Here is a 21,543-nt window from a genome sequence, read left to right as displayed (position 1 = left end):
GCCCCCAGTTTAAACAACTCAGCGCTCATCAACAAGGCTAATTAGCTTCTAATGGTCAAAATAGTCAGAGACTGAAAATAAACATCCCCTCAATAGAATCTCATGAAATTATACTGCTGTGATGCATTTGGACTAAAATCAAGAACACTTATTTGCATCTTAAATATTTACACTGCGATAACAATGATTTATTTTACATATTTTATATCTGGTCTCATACAAGATAAACAGTTACCTTTTTCATTATGATCATAACATGATCGACTGTTACCGTTATACTGTTGTCATGACATGTACAGTCATAGACTGGTAGTAAATGTATCGTCCATCATATCTAAGAAGTAGGAATGTAAATCACATCCCCTGAAAGTCCCTATCTGTATACCTCCCCAATGTTGACGACGTATATCTTTTGTCTTTGGCATTTACTTATTTTTCTTCTTGCTTTTCTCTTCTTTCCCTGTCTTCTTCCCACTGCCCCGCTTGTCTTTGTCCTTGCCCGACTCTCCCTCCTCCTCGATGGCCTTGGCCGCCCGTGCCCTCTTCTTACCCAAAGGTGTCTTGCCGTACCACATCTGGGAACACATTCACAGCCATCAATCCACAGTCGGAGAAAATAAAACCTGTTATACAGTGGCATTTCCTTCCTAACTGTAGGAACACAGCACCCTCATGTGGTGATTGTTGGAGCATGACTCTCAAATGTATATATGGAGTTCATCGGATAATACTGAATTGATATCTGATTAAAGTACTGAATTGATATCTGATTATAGTACTGAATTGATATCTGATTAAAGTACTGAATTGATATCTGATTATAGTACTGAATTGATATCTGGTTATAGTACTGAATTGATATCTGATTAAAGTACTGAATTGATATCTGATTAAAGTACTGAATTGATATCTGATTATAATACTGAATTGATATCTGATTATAATACTGAATTGATATCTGATTATAATACTGAATTGATATCTGATTATAGTACTGAATTGATATCTGATTATAATACTGAAAAGATATCTGATTATAGTACTGAAAAGATATCTGATTATAGTACTGAATTGATATCTGATTATAGTACTGAATTGATATCTGATTATAATACTGAATTGATATCTGATTATAGTACTGAATTGATATCTGATTATAATACTGAAAAGATATGTGATTATAGTACTGAATTCATAATAAAATAATGATAATAGTAATAATACTGAATTCATATCTGATTATCTGATTATGATAATAGATGTAGACCAATCAGCACAACAAAGGCAAAACATGTTTTTAATATAATAATATACCATTTAGCAGACGCTTTTAACCATAGCCACTTACATATTATTACTTTCTTACATACGTGTGGTCCCGGGAATCAAACCCACTATCCTAAGATGCAAGCGCCATACTCTACCAACTGAGATACAGAGGACCATACTCTACCAGCTGAGTTACAGAGGACCATACTCTACCAACTGAGATACAGAGGACCATACTCTACCAGCTGAGATACAGAGGACCATGCTCTACCAACTGAGATACAGAGGACCATACTCTACCAACTGAGCTACAGAGGACCATACTCTACCAAATGAGATACAGAGGACCATACTCTACCAACTGAGATACAGAGGACCATACTCTACCAGCTGAGATACAGAGGACCATGCTCTACCAACTGAGATACAGAGGACCATACTCTACCAAATGAGATACAGAGGACCATACTCTACCAGCTGAGATACAGAGGACCATGCTCTACCAACTGAGATACAGAGGACCATACTCTACCAGCTGAGATACAGAGGACCATACTCTACCAACTGAGATACAGAGGACCATACTCTACCAGCTGAGATACAGAGGACCATACTCTACCAACTGAGATACAGAGGACCATACTCTACCAACTGAGCTACAGAGGACCATACTCTACCAACTGAGATACAGAGGACCATACTCTACCAGCTGAGATACAGAGGACCATACTCTACCAGCTGAGATACAGAGGACCATACTCTACCAAATGAGATACAGAGGACCATACTCTACCAGCTGAGATACAGAGGACCATACTCTACCAACTGAGATACAGAGGACCATGCTCTACCAACTGAGCTACAGAGGACCATACTCTACCAACTGAGATACAGAGGACCATACTCTACCAGCTGAGATACAGAGGACCATACTCTACCAGCTGAGATACAGAGGACCATACTCTACCAGCTGAGATACAGAGGACCATGCTCTACCAACTGAGATACAGAGGACCATACTCTACCAAATGAGATACAGAGGACCATGCTCTACCAACTGAGATACAGAGGACCATGCTCTACCAACTGAGCTACAGAGGACCATACTCTACCAACTGAGCTACAGAGGACCATACTCTACCAACTGAGATACAGAGGACCATACTCTACCAACTGAGCTACAGAGGACCATACTCTACCAACTGAGCTACAGAGGACCATACTCTACCAACTGAGATACAGAGGACCATACTCTACCAACTGAACTACAGAGGACCATACTCTACCAACTGAGATACAGAGGACCATACTCTACCAGCTGAGATACAGAGGACCATTTGAACTGTTATAACGGCAAAACACCTCCTTCCTTCCTCCTACATAGGAGCTTTCCAATTGTCGCCTCCTTTCTGTGGGAGTAAGGCTATACTGAGCACTTTGGTGATAAACATATGTAAAAAAGATTTATGCAAATCAAAGGTGATTCATTGATTGATGCTACTGAACCTTAAAGGCCTCCTCCTCCTCTTTGTAGACGGGGTCCTGTCTGGCCAGTGGAGGGATGAACTCTTCAGCGGTCAGTGGTCTGGTAGTCTGCTGGGCCAGCCTGCGAGGGGTCAGCACCAGCCTCACAGCCTGCAGGATGTGGCCCTGGGTGTAGCCGTCTGTCACCTTGGCCAGGGAGCTCAGGTCCAGGCTGGGGGTGAGGCGAGCACCGCCACCACACAGCAGCTCCCTCCACAGCACTGGAGGACACAGCACAGACAGGGGTAGAAAGGTTAGAGTTCAAACCAGAAGTGGATAATGAATACAACATTTTATTTGAAAAGATGCATGTTTACTGGTGGGCCTATCATATGAATTCATTCCACCAGTATTTTTCATGTCAACTCATTCCTGGTGGCTTTAGGGAATGAAAGCTCCACAGATTCTGTCTGTCCATAGCTATCAGGGTGGCCTAGATATAGACCACTACAGACCACTATAAACCACTATAGACCACTATAAACCACTATAAACCAGTATAGACAACTATAAACCACTATAAACCAATATAGACCACTATAGACCACCATAAACCACTATAGACCACTATAAACCACTATAGACCAATATAGACCACTATAGACCACTATAATCCACTATAGACCACTATAGACCACTATAAACCGATATAGACCACTATAAACCACTATAGACCAATATAAACCAATATAGACCAATACGGACCACTATAGACCACTATAAACCAATATAAACCAATACAGACCACTATAAACCAATATAAACCAATATAAACCAATATAGACCAATATAAACCAATATAGACTACTATAGATAACCCACCCAGTCTGGAGGCGTAGTCAGGTCTGGGGATGAGGATGATCTTCCTATAGACTTTACAGAAGGGCTTGAGGTCTGCGTCAAAGGGCCTCCTGGACGTCCCTATGACCAGAACACGATCCTCAGGCTTCACGGACTTCAGCACCTTTACTAGGTCCTTCTTCAGACGCTTGGGCTCCATCTAGAGAGGGGGAGAGGAGAGAGAGAGGAGAGAGAAAGAGAGGAAGTGGAGAGAGAGAGAGGAGAGAGAGGAGAGAGAGGGAGATGGAGAGAGGGATGGAGATAGAGAGAGAGGGAGGAGAGAGAGAGGGAGAACAAGGAAGAGGGGTTAGAGAGTTATGACCAGCCACATGAGGGCAGCATAAACTTGTTCGTAAATTCAAGATGTCCCCATTTTCAACTGCTTACAGCTGTCATCTCATATAACCCATGTTACCCAACAATGGATGTGGGTCCCACTTTAGTTAATTCACAAACAATCAAATAATGGAGAAGGTTACTTGACAATCTGCTATGTAAACATTATTGTCAAAACAAGTCCCTTGATTACACTGTTTGTCAATGTGCACTGTAGTGTGTTGAGGGCTAGTTTTGAGCAGTGCTAATAACTGGACTCTTTTTTACATTTAGTCTAGTCTTAGTCATTTTGACTAAAATATTATTACATTTTGGTCAAGTTTTTGTCAATTGAATAATGATTTAGTCTAGTTATTGTCAAAATGACAAAAACAGTGGGCCATTTTAGTCAACTAAATGCCCTTTAATAATAGTCACATTTTAGCCACATCACATTTGCATTGCCTCATTAACCTATAGTAAACATACATCACTGACTTCTATGTGACCAAACAGACATAGCCTTATCCTACCAACACATATATATAAGAAAATATAACAATTATCTGGCCATATAAATTCTTAATTCAGCCTACATAGATATTACATACAGTGCATTCTGGAAAGTATTCAGACCCCTTCCCCTTTTCCACATTTTGTTACGTTACAGCCTTATTCTAAAATGGATTAAATCAATTTTTTCCTCACCAATCTACACACAATACTCCATAACGACAAAGCAAGAAAAAACCCAGACCTTATTTACATATGTATTCAGACCCCAGACCCCTTCCCCTGAGACTTTAAATTTAGCTCAGGTGCATCCTGTTTCCATTGATCGTCCTTCAGATGTTTCTACAACTTTATTGAAGTCCACCTGTGTTAAATTCAATTGATTGGACATGATTTGGAAAGGCACACACCTGTCTATATAAGGTCCCACAGTTGACAGTGCATGTCAGAGCAAAAACCAAGCCATGAGGTGGAAGGAATTGTCTGAGACAGGATTGTGTCAAGGCACAGATCTGGGGAAGGGTACCAAAAAATGTCTGCAGCATTGAAGGTCCCCAAGAACACTGTGGCCTCCTTCATTCTTAAATGGAAGAAGTTTGGAACCAACAAGACTCTTCCTAGAGCTGGCCGCCCGGACAAACTGAGCAATCGAGGGAGAAGGGCCTTGGTCAGGGAGATGACCAAGAACCCGATTGTCACTCTGACAGAGCTCCAGAGTTCCTCTGTGGTGATGGGAGAACCTTCCAGAAGGACAACCATCTCTGCAGCACTCCACCAATCAGGCCTTTATAGTAGAGTGGCCAGACAGAAGCCACTCCTCAGTAAAAGGCACATGACAGCCTGCTTGGAGTTTGTCAAAAGGCACCTAAATGACTCTTAGACCATGAGAAACAAGATCCTCAGGTCTTGTGAAACCAAGATTGAACTCTTTGGCCTGAATGCCAAGCATCACGTCTGGAGGAAACCTGGCACCATTCCTACAGTGAAGCATGGTGGTGGCAGCATCATGCTGTGGGGATGTTTTTCAGCGGCAGGGACTGGGAGACTAATCAGGATCGAGGGAAAGATGAACGGAGCAAAGTACAGAGAGATCCTTGATGAAAACCTGCTCCAGTGTGCTCAGGTCCTCAGACCCGAGCGAAGGTTCACCTTCCAACAGGACAACGCAGGAGTGGCTTTGGGACAAGTCTCTGAATGTCCTTGAGTGGCCCAGCCAGAGCCCAGACTTGAACCCGATCTAACATCTCTGGAGAGACCTGAAAATAGATGTGCAGCGACACTCCCCATCCAACCTGACAGAGCTTGAGAGGATCAGCAGAGAAGAATGGGAGAAACTCCCCAAATACAGGTGTGCCAAGCTTGTAGCGTCACACCAAAGAAGACTCAAGGCTGTAATCACTGCCAAAGGTGCTTCAACAAAGTACTGAGTAAAGGGTCTTTACTTATGTAAATGTCATATTTCAGTGTTTTATCTTTAATAAATTAGCAAAAATGTCAAAAAAACTGTTTTTGCTTTGTCATTATGGGATATTGTGTGTAGATTGATGAGAAAAAACATCTATTTTAGAATAAGGCTGTAACGTAACAAAATGTGGAAAAAGTATTGGGGTCTGAATACTTTCTGAATGCACTGTACATATCATCAGGCACACACAAGTGCAGAGAGAGAGAGAGAGAGAGAGAGAGAGAGAGACAGAGAGAGAGAGACAGAGAGACAGAGAGAGACAGAGCGAGCGAGAGACAGAGCGAGCGAGAGACAGAGAGAGACAGAGAGAGCGAGAGTCAGAGACAGAGAGATACAGAGAGAGACAGAGAGACAGAGACAGAGAGACAGAGAGAGACAGAGACAGAGACAGAGACAGACAGAGAGACAGAGAGAGACAGAGCGAGCGAGAGACAGAGCGCGCGAGAGACAGAGAGAGTCAGAGACAAAGAGAGTCAGAGAGAGAGAGAGACAGAAAGACAGATAGAGACAGAGAGAGAGAGAGAGAGAGAGAGAGAGAGAGAGAGAGACAGAGAGACAGAGAGAGAGAGAGAGAGACAGAGAGACAGAGAGAGAGACAGAGAGACAGAGAGAGAGAGACAGAGAGACAGAGAGAGAGAGAGAGAGAGAGAGAGAGAGAGAGAGAGAGAGAGACACAGAGAGCGAGAGACAGAGACAGAGAGAGAGAGAGACAGAGAGAGAGAGAGAGATCATCTTCACAGGTTCTGTCAGACCTGGGCTCTGACCGTTAACCTAAAAAAAACACATATAATGATATTCTAAAAAAGGTCTGGAAATCAGGATGACAAATATAAATTCTATTTGGACACAGTTCTATTAGAACACACCAAAAACTACACATATCTAGGACTAAATATCAGCAACACAGGTAGCTTTCACATGGCTGTGAATGAGCTGAGAGACAAAGCAAGAAGAGCATTCTATGCCATTAAAAGGAACATCAAAATCGAAATTCCAATTAGAATCTGGCTCAAAATTTTCCAATCAGTTATATAACCAATTGCTCTATATGGCAGTGAAGTATGGGGTCCACTCTCTAATAATGAATTTACTAAATGGGACAAATATCCAATCGAAATACTGCATGCAGAGTTTTGCAAGTGCAAAGAAAAACTCCAAATAACGCATGTAGAGCAGAATTGGGCCAATACCTCCTCCTCATTCGAATAGAAAAAAGAGCCATCAAATTTTACAACCATCGAAAAACAAGTGACCCCAAAACATTCCATCACACAGCTCTACAATGTCAAGAGATGAAACAAGAGAAGAGTCCCCTCAGCCAGCTGGTTCTGAGGCTCAGTTCACTAACCCAAACCAACCACATAGAGCCTCAGGACAGCACTCAGAAAATCTGACCCAACCAAATTTGGCCCAACCAAATCATCACAAAACAAAAATAAAAATATATCACCTATTGGAAAGACACCACAAAAAATCTACGTAAACTTCAATGCTATTTGGCTCTAAACAGACAGTACATGGTGGCAGACTATCTGACCACTGTGACTGATAGAAAACTGAGGAAAACACTGACTAGGTACACTAAGTGAGCACAGTCTGGCTATAGAGACCGGTCGTCACAGACAAACCTGGCTGCCCAGAGAGGACAGGCTGTGCTCACTCTGCTCCAGGGGAGAGGTAGAGACAGAGCTGCATTTCCTATTACACTGTGACAAATACTCAGACCTAAGAGAATATTTCTTTCCAAAAACTATAATTCAATACAAAGATTTGAAATGATAAAATATGAAGAAAAAATCAAATATTTATTGGGTGAAAAGCCAAAATGTGCAGTTTTGGCAGCCAAATATGTGTCCTCCTGCCACAACCTGAGGGACAGCCAGTGAAAAGTGCAGACACAGACAGACAGACAGACAGACAGACAGACAGACACAGACAGACAGACAGACAGACAGACAGACAGACAGACAGACAGACAGACAGACAGACAGACAGACAGACAGACAGACAGACAGACAGACAGACAGACAGACAGACAGACAGACAGACAGACAGACAGACAGACAGACAGACAGAGATGTAAAGTATTGGTAAAGTAGTATGTGTTGCACCTCCGTCACTCTGAGGTCATCGTTATCAACGTTCCACAGACACATTGAGATGTAGAAGTAGTACAGTACCAGGGCTAATGACTCTGAATGGGCCATTTTCTCAGAGGAAAAGAAGGAGACTTGGCTAGAAGTCGGCGACAGAACCTGGCTATGAAATGCAGTGGGGAAAGTGTGAGTGTTGAGCAAGACTACAAATTCCAAAACGTTTCTATACTCAAGGGAGAGAAAAACATAGCTAGACTGTTGTTTTACTATTAAACTTAATGCTGCTTTTGTTTTTCATTTTGTAAAGCATCTTGTGTTTGTTAACCAGGCAAAGGGTGGTATCTAACTAGAAGGCTGGTGGTGACTGTTAGCTACGAGGAAGCAACAGAGTCGCCTGCGCAATGTGTATAATGGGAGGCGGAGCCGGAGCGGAGGCTGTCTGCCCACACATGAACAGAACCGGACTGGGCATCTGTTCTGCTAATATTAATGGTACGTATCGCTGAAAAGCTCTCAATCTGTCCAAAAACTCTTGTTCAGTCCAACAGATTTTAGTCACAGAGATAATTTAGTCTCTTCTTCTGAGTCTATTTAGTCAGTTATAGTCTCGTCAATTGCCACTGAAAAATATGTGTTTGCCGAATATTTGATTGACTATTTTTGTTGCCGAGATGAACAGTGGTGTTGAGATATGCTGCTGTTGTGTAGAGAACATACCTCTTTCTCCAGTTTGGGGACTTTCTTATAAAAGGTTTTCTCTGCATCTCCGATCCATATTACAGAGGGCTGCAGCTGGCGAGCCACCTGCCACAGCAGAACAACACAGAGAAACCTTCACCTCTTTATTTCACACATTAAGGCCAATGTTCAAACAACTCTCTACCATACGGGCAAGTTAGTAACCTCAACAAAACAAACAGTCTAACCAGCAGAAACATCAGTCTCACACAAACACACAAACAAAAGAACACGCACAAACAAGTCGTAAATTAACTGAACTATCAGTAACATTTAAACTACAGTGTATCTCCTAACTCTGGCCCTAACCCTAACCATAACCCTAACCCTAACCCTAACCATAACCCTAACCATAACCCTTATCCTAACACTAAATTTAGCCTTTACCCTAATCCTTATTCTAAACTTGACCCTAATCCTTATTCTAAACCTTACCCTAATCCTTATTCTAAACCTTACCCTAATCCTTATTCTAAACCTTACCCTAATCCTTATTATAAACCTTAACCTAATCCTTATTCTAAACCTTACCCTTATCCTAATGTAACCTTAGCAAGCAGTTGCTTATCAACAGATATTCAGTTGCTTATCAACAGATATTCAGTTGCTTATCAACAGATATTCAGTTGCTTATCAACAGATGGTCATACTATCAACAAACTATCTGTAGAGCATCTACAGTTGGACTATCCAAATAAAGTTTGACCAAAGAGTACATTAACAATGGTCTCTGTAATTCAGCGATGTAAAGTCCATCCTGTTGTATGGGTCTGAATGCAGGCGGGTCGCTAAAGAGTACATTAACAATGGTCTCTGTAATTCAGCGATGTAAAGTCCATCCTGTTGTATGGGTCTGAATGCAGGCGGGTCGTCAAAGAGTACATTAACAATGGTCTCTGTAATTCAGCGATGTAAAGTCCATCCTGTTGTATGGGTCTGAATGCAGGCGGGTCGTCAAAGAGTACATTAACAATGGTCTCTGTAATTCAGCGATGTAAAGTCCATCCTGTTGTATGGGTCTGAATGCAGGCGGGTCGCCAAAGAGTACATTAACAATGGTCTCTGTAATTCAGCGATGTAAAGTCCATCCTGTTGTATGGGTCTGAATGCAGGCGGGTCGTCAAAGAGTACATTAACAATGGTCTCTGTAATTCAGCGATGTAAAGTCCATCCTGTTGTATGGGTCTGAATGGAGGCGGGTCGTCAAAGCGGACAGGAAGAAGGTTGAGGCATTCCATAATGGATGCCTCTGAAGAATTTGCTGCATTTTCTGGCCAAATAAAATCACCAAGCACAAACTCTAAAGGAAGTCCAAAAGCCAGAGCATCACATCAAATCACGACCAGCAGAATGTGTTGACTCGGCCATGTTTTCCAGATGGAGCAACAAGGCATCCCAAAACGGTGGACTCTACCAGGGAGAAGAAGAATACCTGGTGCAGAACTGTGACGGACGAGCTGGCCAAGATGAACATCTCGTATCACGAGGCACAACACGTGGCCAAGGACAGAGAGCGTTGGAAGGAGCTCATTGTTGCCTTCTGTCCCATAGGGGAGGAAGAGCTAGTAAGTCTTTAGTTAATGACACATACAGGCTTATGGAGAAACAGTATTGTGGACTTGCAGTGTTTCCATGGCTGGCATTGACAAAAACAACTTGGGGTGAGGGAGGCAGTCACACCCAAATGTTACAAGCCTTTTAGAAACCAACACTGTCTCAGCAAGCAGGAAGTGCTGTCAGGACACGCTCCTGATCCCAGAATGCACTTAGAGAGGGTGCCAACCAATGAGGTGCTGACAGGTGAGATTCAGAACAATGTCACTAGTGGCTATGGGCTCCTGACTTGTTTACCTCTCAAGACAGCTGCATAGAGAGGTGTCCAAGCAAGACAAATCTCTCTCTCCCCCCGCCCCATCTCTCTCTCTTCTCTCATGTCCCTCATCCCCCCTCCATGTCTCAGATGAGTCAGTGGTGCATAATGTCACAGGGGAACCGTGAACAGTAACTGTGTTAACCGATAGACAACTATGTTGATCTGATAAACATCAAGCTGACATAGCAACACATAGCAACATCAAGCTCATAGTGCAGCTTATTATTCCCGACTTCACCAGCAGGCATTTCATTCACAATACTGATACTGAATCATGTACACTGCCAAAGTGTTTTTGTGGGGCATACAGTATGTGTGCATATACTATCTGAATCAAACCAGACAATGACCTCTACCCTCGTACATGTGACCATTTTGATGCAGGCTACGTCTGTCAATCACTCCTGCCTTCATCACTATGTACAGTAGCAGATTGAAAACACCTTGAAGACCATGTGCAGTAGGTACTGGAGGCAGCTCCTGCCGGGGTACTTCCCAGCCAGGTTTCTGGGGGACAGGTTGAAGAGGTTGGCCCCGGTCTCAGTGCACAGAGCATGGACCAGCATCCTCTTCCCTACGCCTCCAGGACCAGCAAGCAGCAGAGTCTTCATCAGGGGAGCCTTCTGATGGACGGACTGGGAACCTGGGAGAGGGAGAGGGAGAGGGAGAGGGAGAGGGAGAGGGAAAGAGAGAGAGAGGATAATAACATATAGATGGTGATGGTTAGGTGGTAGTAATTCTTACCATTGATGGCAACTGGGCCGGACCAGGATAGGACTGTATAATGTAACCTCCAGACTGCACTGAGCCAAGCTGTGAATACACTAGTAGTAGGACAACACAGCAGCAACCATGAACCTGTGAGACTAAGGGCTCTATTCAGTCTGGAAAGCTGAAGCGTTACAGATTCCAGACAGAGATGTAAAGGTCATTTCCCATTGAGACGACAGATGCAGTATCTAAAGCGGGAACATTGTCTTTAAATTTCAATCACAGCGTAAAGCTGAACGTCCGCCATGCGGATTGAACAGAGCCAGACGGTCACTATAGGTGTTTGTAGCCCCTGTGAGGTCTCTGAGGGCCTCAGCAGCAGCAGTGCTGCTTAACTGGTATTAACTGATTCAGCCAGGTTAACCTCATACCACAGCAAACAATAGTTGAATTACCCAGCTGGATGATGCTGGGCTGAGGCTGGGGTTAGGCTAGGCTGGGGCTGGGATGAGGCTGGGCTGGGGTTGAGGCTGGGATGAGGCTGGGCTGGGGTTGAGGCTGGGATGAGGCTGGGCTGGGGCTGAGGCTGGGATGGGGCTGGGGCTGATGCTGGGATGAGGCTGGGGTTAGGCTGGGCTGGGGCTGAGGCTGGGATGAGGCTGGGCTGGGGCTGAGGCTGGGGTGAGACTGGGGTTAGGCTGGGCTGAGGCTGGGGTTAGGCTGGGCTGAGGCTGGGGTTAGGCTGGGCTGAGGCTGGACTGAGCCTGGGTGAGGCTGGACTGAGGCTGGACTGAGGCTGGACTGAGGCTGGGGTGAGGGTGTGCTGAGGCTGCAGTGAGGATGCAGTGAGGCTGCAGTGAGGCTGAGCTGAGGGTGGGCTGAGGCTGGGGTTAGGCTGGGCTGGGGCTGAGGCTGGGATGAGCCTGGACTGAGCCTGGGTGAGGCTGGACTGAGGGTGGGCTGAGGCTGGGGTGAGGGTGTGCTGAGGCTGCAGTGAGGATGCAGTGAGGATGCAGTGAGGCTGGGCTGAGGGTGGGCTGAGGCTGGGGTGAGGGTGTGCTGAGGCTGCAGTGAGGATGCAGTGAGGCTGGGCTGAGGGTGCAGCATTGTGTGCTCTCTGATACTAACCGTGATTAAAAGTCCAGGCTGGACAGAGGCCAGAGGGCCAGGACACAGAACGTGAGAGTAAACACATCCAATCACAACACCCCTCCATTAACCTCTAGACCCAGAGACCCAGAGCAGGTGCAGCCGTGTAACCCTTATCCCCAGGAATCCCCTCCTGTCCCTGGGGTAGGTCCAGCCAAGAAGTCCCGCTCCTGCTGCCCTGGCCGGAACTCATTAAATCTACAATAGCTGGCAACAGGCTCTGGCCTCTGTTCTCTCTCTCTATGCTGCAGGCTGTTTATTGGGTTAGTTCACTCTCTGTTAGATCAGGTCACAGTGTTAGTTCATTAGGTACACTATGAGCACTGATTAGAAGACTACTCCTCCCATTAAGGTCTAATGATGATCTCTTTCCTGCCTCTAACCCATCTGGGACAGATTAGCCGATCAATTGACTAGTGCAACGTGCACTTGTCCTTTTCCATAGGAAATGAAATGTAGAAGCTTGAACAATAAGGTCAAACACAGGTTAAAAGAAGGAACACTATCATGTTCAAATGTTGTCACTTTCTTGTGAAAATAACAGACACCCCTGAGAATGAGATAGCAGCCAGTCTGGATAATTGGCTGTGAATCGCTAACAAAGGGAGTACACAGAGATATCTCTCCACCAAGGACACCATCTAGCCAGCCTCCCTCCAGTATCCAATGCTTATACTTCAGAAAACCAAACCCGTCTCTAAGGAATCTCTGAATCATCACAGAGTAGCTGAAACTGAGCCAACTCTTGGTGAGAATGAGAATAAAGTTCCGGGAACAACAAAACAAAACAATGTCCTATTGTGATTAATTTCATAAAAAGAGGTGGAAGCTTAGGCAGTGTTGTGTGTACACAGTGCAGATATAAATAAACTGTAGTATGTGATGATGGAGGTGATGGTGGTGATGGTGGAGGTGACAGTGGTGGTGATGGTAGTGGTGGTGATGGTGGTGGTAGTGGTGGTGATGGTGGTGGTAGTGGTGGTGATGGTGGTGGAAGTGGGGGTGATGGTAGTGGTGGTGGTGATGGTGGTGGTGGTGATGGTGGTGGTAGTGGTGGTGGTGATGGTGGTAGTGGTGGTGGTGATGGTGGTGATGATGGTAGTGGTGGTGGTGATGGTAATGGTGGTAGTGGTGGTGGTGATGGTGTTAGTGGTGGTGGTGATGGTGTTAGTGGTGGTGGTGATGGTGTTAGTGGTGGTGGTGATGGTGGTAGTGGTGGTGATGGTGGTAGTGGTGGTGATGGTAGTGGTGGTGATGGTAGTGGTAGTAGTGGTAGTGGTGGTGGTAGTGAGGTGTAGTGGTGGTGGTGATGGTGGAGGTGATGTAGTGGTAGTGGTGGTAGTGGTAGTAGTGGTGGTGGTGGCGGTGATGGTGGAGGTGACAGTGTTGGTAGTGGTGGTAGAGGTAGTAGTGGTGATGGTAGTGTTAGGGGTGGTGATGGTGGTGGTGGTGGTAGTGGTGGTGGTAGTGGTGGTGGTGGTAGTGGTGGTGGCGGTGATGGTGGTAGTAGTGGTGGTAGTGGTAGTAGTGGTGATGGTAGTGGTAGTGGTGGTGATGGTAGTGGTAGTGGTGGTGATGGTGGTGGTAGAGGTGGTGGTGGTAGTGGTGGTGGTAGTGGTGGTGGTGGTGGTGATGGTGGTGGAAGGGGTGGGGGTGATGATGGTAGTGGTGGTGATGGAGGTGGGGATGGTAGTGGTGGGGGTGGTGATGGTAGTGGTGGGGGTGGTGATGGAGGTGCTGATGGTAGTGGTGATGGTAGTGGTGATGGTGGTGTTAGTGGCGGTGGTGATGGTAGTGGTGGTGGTGATGGTGGTGTTGGTAGTGGTGGTGGTGATGGTAGTGGTGGTGATGGTAGTGGTAGTGAGGGGTAGTGATGGTGGTGATGGTGGTGGTGGTGGTAGTGCTTTTAGTGGTGGTGATGGTAGTGATGGGGGTGGTGATGGTAGTGATGGTGATGATGGTAGTGGTGGTGATGGTAGTGATGGTGGTGGGGGTGATGGTAGTGGTGGTAGTGGTGGTGATGGTGGTGATGATGGTGGTGGTGATGATGGTGGTGGTGGTGATGGTAGTGATGGTGGTGGTGGTGGGGGTGATGGTAATGGTAGTGGTAATGGTAGTGGTGGTGGTGGTGGTAGTGGTGGTGACGAAGGTGGTGATGATGATGTTAGTGATGGTGGTGGTGGTGGTGATGGTGGTGGTGGTGATGGTGGTGGTGGTGATGGTAGTAGTGGTGATGATGGTAGTGATGGTGATGATGGTAGTGGTGGCGATGATGGTAGTGGTGGCGATGATGGTAGTGGTGGTAGCGGTGGTGGTGATGGACATCCACACCAGCCCATCCAGGCCTCTGGTAGTCATATTGCCTTTGATTAGGTCTGAGGTGCTGAAAGACATCCTCTTCTTCTCCAGGGTGGGTGGCCTGTTTGTTCAGTAACCCTCCCCTCTTCAGGAGCTCCATCTGGGGGTCCACGACGCTGGCGTAGGGGGGTGGGATGGAAATGGGCCTTAATGCCAGGTGACATGAGACGTGTTGGGGAGAAAGATCACGTCCCTTCAGGGTTGGGGTGAACGTCAGTGAGTTGTATTCTATTACCATTAGGATCCCTGGATTAGCTTCAGCCCAGTAGCTGCTTCTTGATGATCTAGTGGTGTGGAATGTTCTATTCTGTTCTGTTCTGTATTTCTGTTCTGTATTTGTATTCTGTATTTCTGTTCTGTATTTCTGTTCTGTTCTGTTCTGTTCTATTCGGTTCTATTCTATTCTATTCTATTCTATATTTGTATTCTGTTCTGTTCTATTCTGTTCTACTTTCCTCTGGTATTCTATGTTCTTCCCTGTACTGTTCTATTCTGGGTTCTGGACCACTGTTATCTGACTCCCCTGTGTTGTGCAGCTGTAGCATAGTGGTGGCAGAGACAGTGACAGAAAGGCTCAGCCAGGAGAGACAGGCTGAAGGATCAAAGCTGCTGGTTAAGAGCAGCCAGGGTCACGCACAGTTCACAAGCCCCCCCCACACACCTCTTACACACACCAGATACACTCTGCCCTGACAAATGTATGCCATGCCATCCGTGGCACTCTAGGGTTTCCCTTTCTGTCTCTGGGAGCTGTGCCACTCTTAATCCTTCCACAGCATTGAGACAAGGGCAGGGCACTGAGGTGGATTATGAGGTGGTCATGGTCAATTTCTTGTACCTATCCTCTCAGTCAAATTGCTTCATAGGAAAGCAGTCCTGAACTGACTTTCATACAGACGTCATGAATTAACCCGAACTGTTATCAAGGGCCATATGGCATCAAAGGAAGGTGGCTTTAAAAGAGGCATGCAAAACAGAACTGATCCAGCCCACACATCCAGATATTAGTGAGTAATGTTATACTGTATAGTAAGTACGGTGTGTGTGTGTGTGTGTGTGTGTATGTGTGTGTGTGTGTGTGTGTGTGTGTGTGTGTGTGTGTGTGTGTGTGTGTGTGTGTGTGTGTTCGCAAGTACAATAAGTATGAATCAGACTAGCCAGGTTGTGGGGTGATGTGATCACAGTCACAATGATGAGAGTGGATGGGATGGGCTCTCACTCACCCAGAGGCAGGATCCCATAAAGGGCAATGAGCTGTCTGACGTCTGACAGAGAGGGCATGGGCTCAATGTCTGCCTGGCGCAGGGTCGTACCCAGGTAGCTGAACTCACCTGGAGGGAGGGAGAGGGAAGAGAGGGAGGGAGGGGGAGGGAGAGACGAGGAAGGGAGGGAGGGAGTGGGAGAGAGAGAGGGGGGAAAGGAGGAGGGAGAGAAGTCAGACATCCATCAGACAATAGTCTTGTTCTTTGAGGTATGGAATTTGCTCTTTGTACATTGGCTGATGCATATCTTCAGACATAAATCAACTCAGCAGAAACCTGTATTAATGAAACTAAGACATTGATTGGCTGTAATTCAGGAGCCTCTAAGGCATCTAGTAATACTGTGGCTAGAACTGAAATAAGGGAAGGTATTTAGGCCACTATCATGGACAAGACATCAACATCTATTTCTCTGTCCCACTTGCTGACCTCTTCTCCTCAACCATTCCAAACTCCCTCCCAACATCAAAGGCACAGTATGTGGATATAATTGAAACCAACAGTAACTGGTTTTGGGGAGCCTCTGGGGAGCCAGGCGCGTGTGTCTGTCTGTTCAACATGATAGAGTGTGGCGTCATCCTGACCCTTGTTGCAACATGGCCGCAGCGAGACATCTAGGGCGGGAGGCACGGAGAGAATGAGGCACAGGGTGGGATATTGAGTCATAAATCCCTGTGGAGATGAGGCAGGCTCCCTGTCTGATATCCAGCTGGCCCTACTAGACACTCGTGAGCAAACACACCTTTTCACACACACCAAAGCACGCAGACACACACACCAAAGCACGCAGACACACACCAAAGCATGCAGACACACACACCAAAGCATGCAGACACACACACCAAAGCATGCAGACACACACACCAAAGCATGCAGACACACACACCAAAGCATGCAGACACACACACCAAAGCACGCAGACACACACACCAAAGCATGCAGACACACACACCAAAGCACGCAGACACACACACCAAAGCACGCAGACACACACACCAAAGCACGCAGACACACACACCAAAGCACGCAGACACACACACCAAAGCACGCAGACACACACACCAAAGCATGCAGACACACACACCAAAGCACGCAGACACACACACCAAAGCATGCAGACACACACACCAAAGCACGCAGACACACACACCAAAGCACGCAGACACACACACCAAAGCATACAGACACACCAAAGCAAGTAGACACACACACCAAAGTACACAGACACACACGTATGCATGAACATTCATATAGCTGTAACTAAGGATTATCCAATTGACTGAAGCCAGACCTAAGTCACCAACATTTTATATATACAGCGCATTCGGGAAAGTATTCAGACCCCTTGACTTTTTCCACATTTTGTTACGTTACAGCCTTATTCTAAAATGTATTTAATACATTTTTTCCCTCATAAATATACACACAATACCCCATAAATACAAAGCAAAAACAGGTTTTTAGAAATTTTTGGAAAATGTATATAAAATACATAACAGAAATACCTTATTTACATAAGTATTCGAACACTTTACTAGGAGACTCAAAATTTAGCTCAGGGGCATCCTGTTTCTATTGATCATCCTTGAGATGTTTCTACAACTTGATTGGAGTCCACCTGTGGCAAATTCAATTGATTGGACATGATTTGGAAAGGCACACACCTGTCTATATAAGGTCCCACAGTTGGCAATACATGTCAGAGAAAAAAACAAGCCATGAGGTTGAAGGAATTGTCCGCAGAGCTCCGAGAAAGGATTGTGTTGAGGCACAGATCTGGGGAAGGGTACCAAAACATTTCTGTATCATTGAAGATCCTCAAGAACACAGTGGCCTCCATCAATCTTAAATGGACAAAAATGTGGAATCACCAAGACTCTTCCTAGAGCTGGCCGCCCGGCCAAACTCAGCAATCGGGGGAGAAGGGCCAGAGTTCCTCTGTGGAGATGGAAGAACCTTCCAGAAGGACAACCATCTCTGCAGCACTCCACCAATCAGGCCTTTATGGTAGAGTGGCCAGACGGAAGCCACTCCTTAGTAAAAGGCACATGACAGCCCACTTGGAGTTTGTCAAAAGGCACCTAAAGACTCTCAGAACATGAGAAACAAGATTCTCTGGTCTGATGAAACCTGAATGCCAAGCATCATGTCTGGAGGAAACCTGACACCATCCTTACCGTGAAGCATGCTGGGGGCAGCATCATGCTGTGGGGATGTTTTTCTGCGGCACGGGACTGGGAGACTAGTCAGGATCGAGGGAAAGATGAACGGAGCGATCCTTGATGAGATAGAGATCAGAGAGATCCTTGATGAAAACCTGCTCCAGAGCGCTCAGGACCTCAGACTGGGGCAAAGGTTCACCTTCCAACAGGACAACGACCCTAAGCACACAGCAAAGACAACACAGGAATGGCTTCGGGACAAGTCTCTGAATGTTCTTGAGTGGCCCCAATCGAACATCTCTGGAGAGACCTGAAAATAGCTGTGCAGCGACGCTCCCCATCCAACCTGACTGAGCTTGAGAGTATTTGCAGAGAAGAATGGGAGAAACTCTCCAAATACAGGTGTACCAAGCTTGTAGCATCATACCCAAGAAGACTTGAGGCTGTAATCACTGCCTACGGTGCTTCAACAAAGTACTGAGTAAAAGGTCTGAATAGTTATGTAAATGTGATATTTCAGTTTTATTCGATTTTTTTACACATTTGCAATCATTTCTAAAAACCTGTTTTTGCTTTGTCATTATGGGCTATTGTGTGTACATTGATGAGGGGAAAAAACGATTTAATCAATTTTAGAATGCTGTAAGGTAACAAAATGTGAAAAAAGTCAAGGGGTCTGAATACTTTCCGCGCTGTATGCGTGTGTGTGTGTGTGATGTCAGTACTGTACCAATGTACTCAGAGAGCTTGATGTTCAAGGGTCTAATCAAGAAGCCTTCCAGCACCAGCTCTTCATACAGAGACTCAAGGGTTCTGGAGAGAGAGAGAGAGAGACACACAGAGAGAGACACAGAGAGAGAGAGAGAGAGAGAGAGAGAGACAGACACAGAGAGACAGAGAGAGAGAGGAGGGAGAGAAATGGAGGGAGAGTAAGACACACAGAGAGAGAAGGAGGGAAAGAGAGTAAGACACAGAGAGAGAGAGAGAAGGAGGGAGAGAGAAGGAGAGCGAGAGAGAGAGAGAGAGAGAGAGAGAGAGAGAGAGGAGGGACAGACAGAGTGAGAGAGAAGGGCAATGAAAGTGAGAGATAAACATGAAGTAGAGAAAGGAAAGGAGAGAGAGAGAGAATGGTAAGTCGGGAGAGAAAAAGAGAGAGGGAGAGAGAAGGAGGGAGGGAGGGAGAGAGAGAGATGGTGTTAAACTGAGGGCGGGGGAGCAGGTCACAAACACACTAATCATTAACCAGGCCTATTGGAGTGGTGGTCACTCCATGACATCATACTCCTGCCCTCTGCCAACCAATCATCTGCTCCATATGGCAGACTGACATTATCAGACACTGACCTGTCGGCAGTCAGATCCTTCTCTTTCTTCTTCTTCTTCTTACTGCCCTTCTTTCCTTTCTTCTTTTTCTACAATGGAGACATATGACTAAGCAGTGGAGGCTGGTAGGAGGAGCTATAGGAAGACGGGCTCAGTGTAATGGCTGGGATGGAATCAATGTACCAGAGTCAAACATGTGGTTTCCATATATTTGATCCGGTTCTATTTAATCCATTCCAGACATTACAATGAGCTGATCCTCCTACAGCTCCTCCCACCAGCCTCCTCTGGAACTGAGGGTTCTTCCAAAACCACAACCAAGCCGGCAGAGCAGCCTAGGATGTCCCACAAGATAGTCAGACATGCACAGAAGACAGCTGAAAACATTGAGATGAATCTAGCTCATAGCTCGACAGAAACGTCATACAGAGGGAACCTAAAACGAACAACATGGAAGATGTTGAGTTCAGAAAAAAACATCAGAAAGGAAAAACTGAGTCAGTCTTTGGGGATAACAACATGTTCCTGGTCTATAATAACACTCCTAGAGAGATGATCTTACACAACCTATGAAGCAAAATACATGTTGTTTCATTTAGTAAATACACCACCTCCCTGTTGCTATGAGAGGCTGTTCCTCTCACAGAAATATTTAAGAATTCCCCTCTCTTTCTTCAGGAATTTTGGACCACTGTGAAACTATGTTCAATCGTAGCCTACAATGCTGGCAGCAAACCATAAATTAACACCTCTCAAAGAACGAGCTATGATTATGTTGGATGGTTTAGGATTTGACATTCTTTGTTTACCACATTACTTTCATTACAGTATGAACAAGACACAAACAAGCGATACATAGGCCTACTGATTCAATAATCAACACGCTCAGCTATTCTGGCTGAGGTAAATCACAAAATAATCTGCCAAATATGTCTTTGGAGATCCACATGAAAAAATACTATAGTATAAACTGGGTGGTTTGAGCCCTGATTGCTGATTGGCCGACAGCCGTGGTATATCAGACCGTATACCAGGTGTATGACAAAACATTTATTTTTACTGCTCTAATTACGTTGTTAGCCAGTTTATGATAGCAATAAGGCATCTCGTGGTTTGTGGTATATGGCCAATATACCATGTCTAAGGGATGAGTCTAGGCACTCCGCGTTGTGTCATGCTTTAGAACAGCCCTTAGCTGTGATTTATTGACCATATACCAAACCTCCTCATGCCTTATTGCTTAAGTACTCACTGTAGGGTTTTTGCAGACTTAACTGTATTATTCACTGTAGTCTACTGTTGTATACTGTAGTATTTACAGTTTACTATATTAGAAATACTGCAGTAAAATAAATAGTATATACTGTAGTGTTTTGTGGACTGAAGTATACTGTAGTATTTACTGTAGTGTTTTTGTGGACTGTAGTATAGTGTAGTATTTACTGTAGTGTTTTTGTGGACTGAAGTATACTGTAGTATTTACTGTAGTGTTTTTGCAGACTACTGTAGTATTTACTATAGTGCTTTTGTTTTATTATCTTTGACATAGAAGTGGGGGGCTTTCTCCTTGAGGAAAACAACATATTTGCCATAACCTGTAGGTAGGTAGGTAGGACTGGGGTCTGAACCGAACAGTGTTTCTGCTCTTTTCTATAACCTGTAGGGAACACAATATATTTGACATGTTTATACTTGGCATGTAGATTTCTCAAAAATGTCTCACAGATTTGGCACAAATTGAGATATGGGGGAGGGGAATGTGCAGGGCATATGCAAATTGTGGGGATGAACTGACATTAGTGTAGAAATGTAATGACTGTTCTCATATCTACTTAGTTTGTTTGGAAAAGGACAAAGAAGACAGCTGTAAGGTACAATAAAATTACATTCACACCAACAGACAATGAGGCTGTCACGTTCTGACCATAGTTCTTTTGTATTTTCT

General features: G+C 45.2%; 1 protein-coding gene across 1 annotated transcript in view; it reads right to left on the bottom strand.

Annotated features, from left to right (window-relative positions):
- Positions 1–425: 425 nt before the first annotated feature.
- Positions 426–21,543, bottom strand: part of LOC120050820 (dynein regulatory complex protein 11-like) — a 49,400-nt gene continuing 28,282 nt past the window's right edge. The window contains exons 12-19 of the mRNA XM_038997350.1: positions 19,620–19,687; positions 19,006–19,088; positions 16,075–16,182; positions 11,077–11,276; positions 8,740–8,826; positions 3,616–3,793; positions 2,776–3,014; positions 426–575 (exon numbers count right to left, since the gene is read on the bottom strand). Coding sequence (XP_038853278.1) covers positions 426–575; positions 2,776–3,014; positions 3,616–3,793; positions 8,740–8,826; positions 11,077–11,276; positions 16,075–16,182; positions 19,006–19,088; positions 19,620–19,687 — 1,113 coding nt within the window. The remainder of the gene's footprint in view (positions 576–2,775; positions 3,015–3,615; positions 3,794–8,739; positions 8,827–11,076; positions 11,277–16,074; positions 16,183–19,005; positions 19,089–19,619; positions 19,688–21,543) is intronic.

Source organism: Salvelinus namaycush, chromosome 7 (assembly GCF_016432855.1).
Source record: "Salvelinus namaycush isolate Seneca chromosome 7, SaNama_1.0, whole genome shotgun sequence".
NCBI classification, from domain to species: domain Eukaryota; kingdom Metazoa; phylum Chordata; class Actinopteri; order Salmoniformes; family Salmonidae; genus Salvelinus; species Salvelinus namaycush.
Note: the sequence above shows the minus strand (reverse complement) of the source record. Positions and strands in the feature narration are given on the sequence as shown.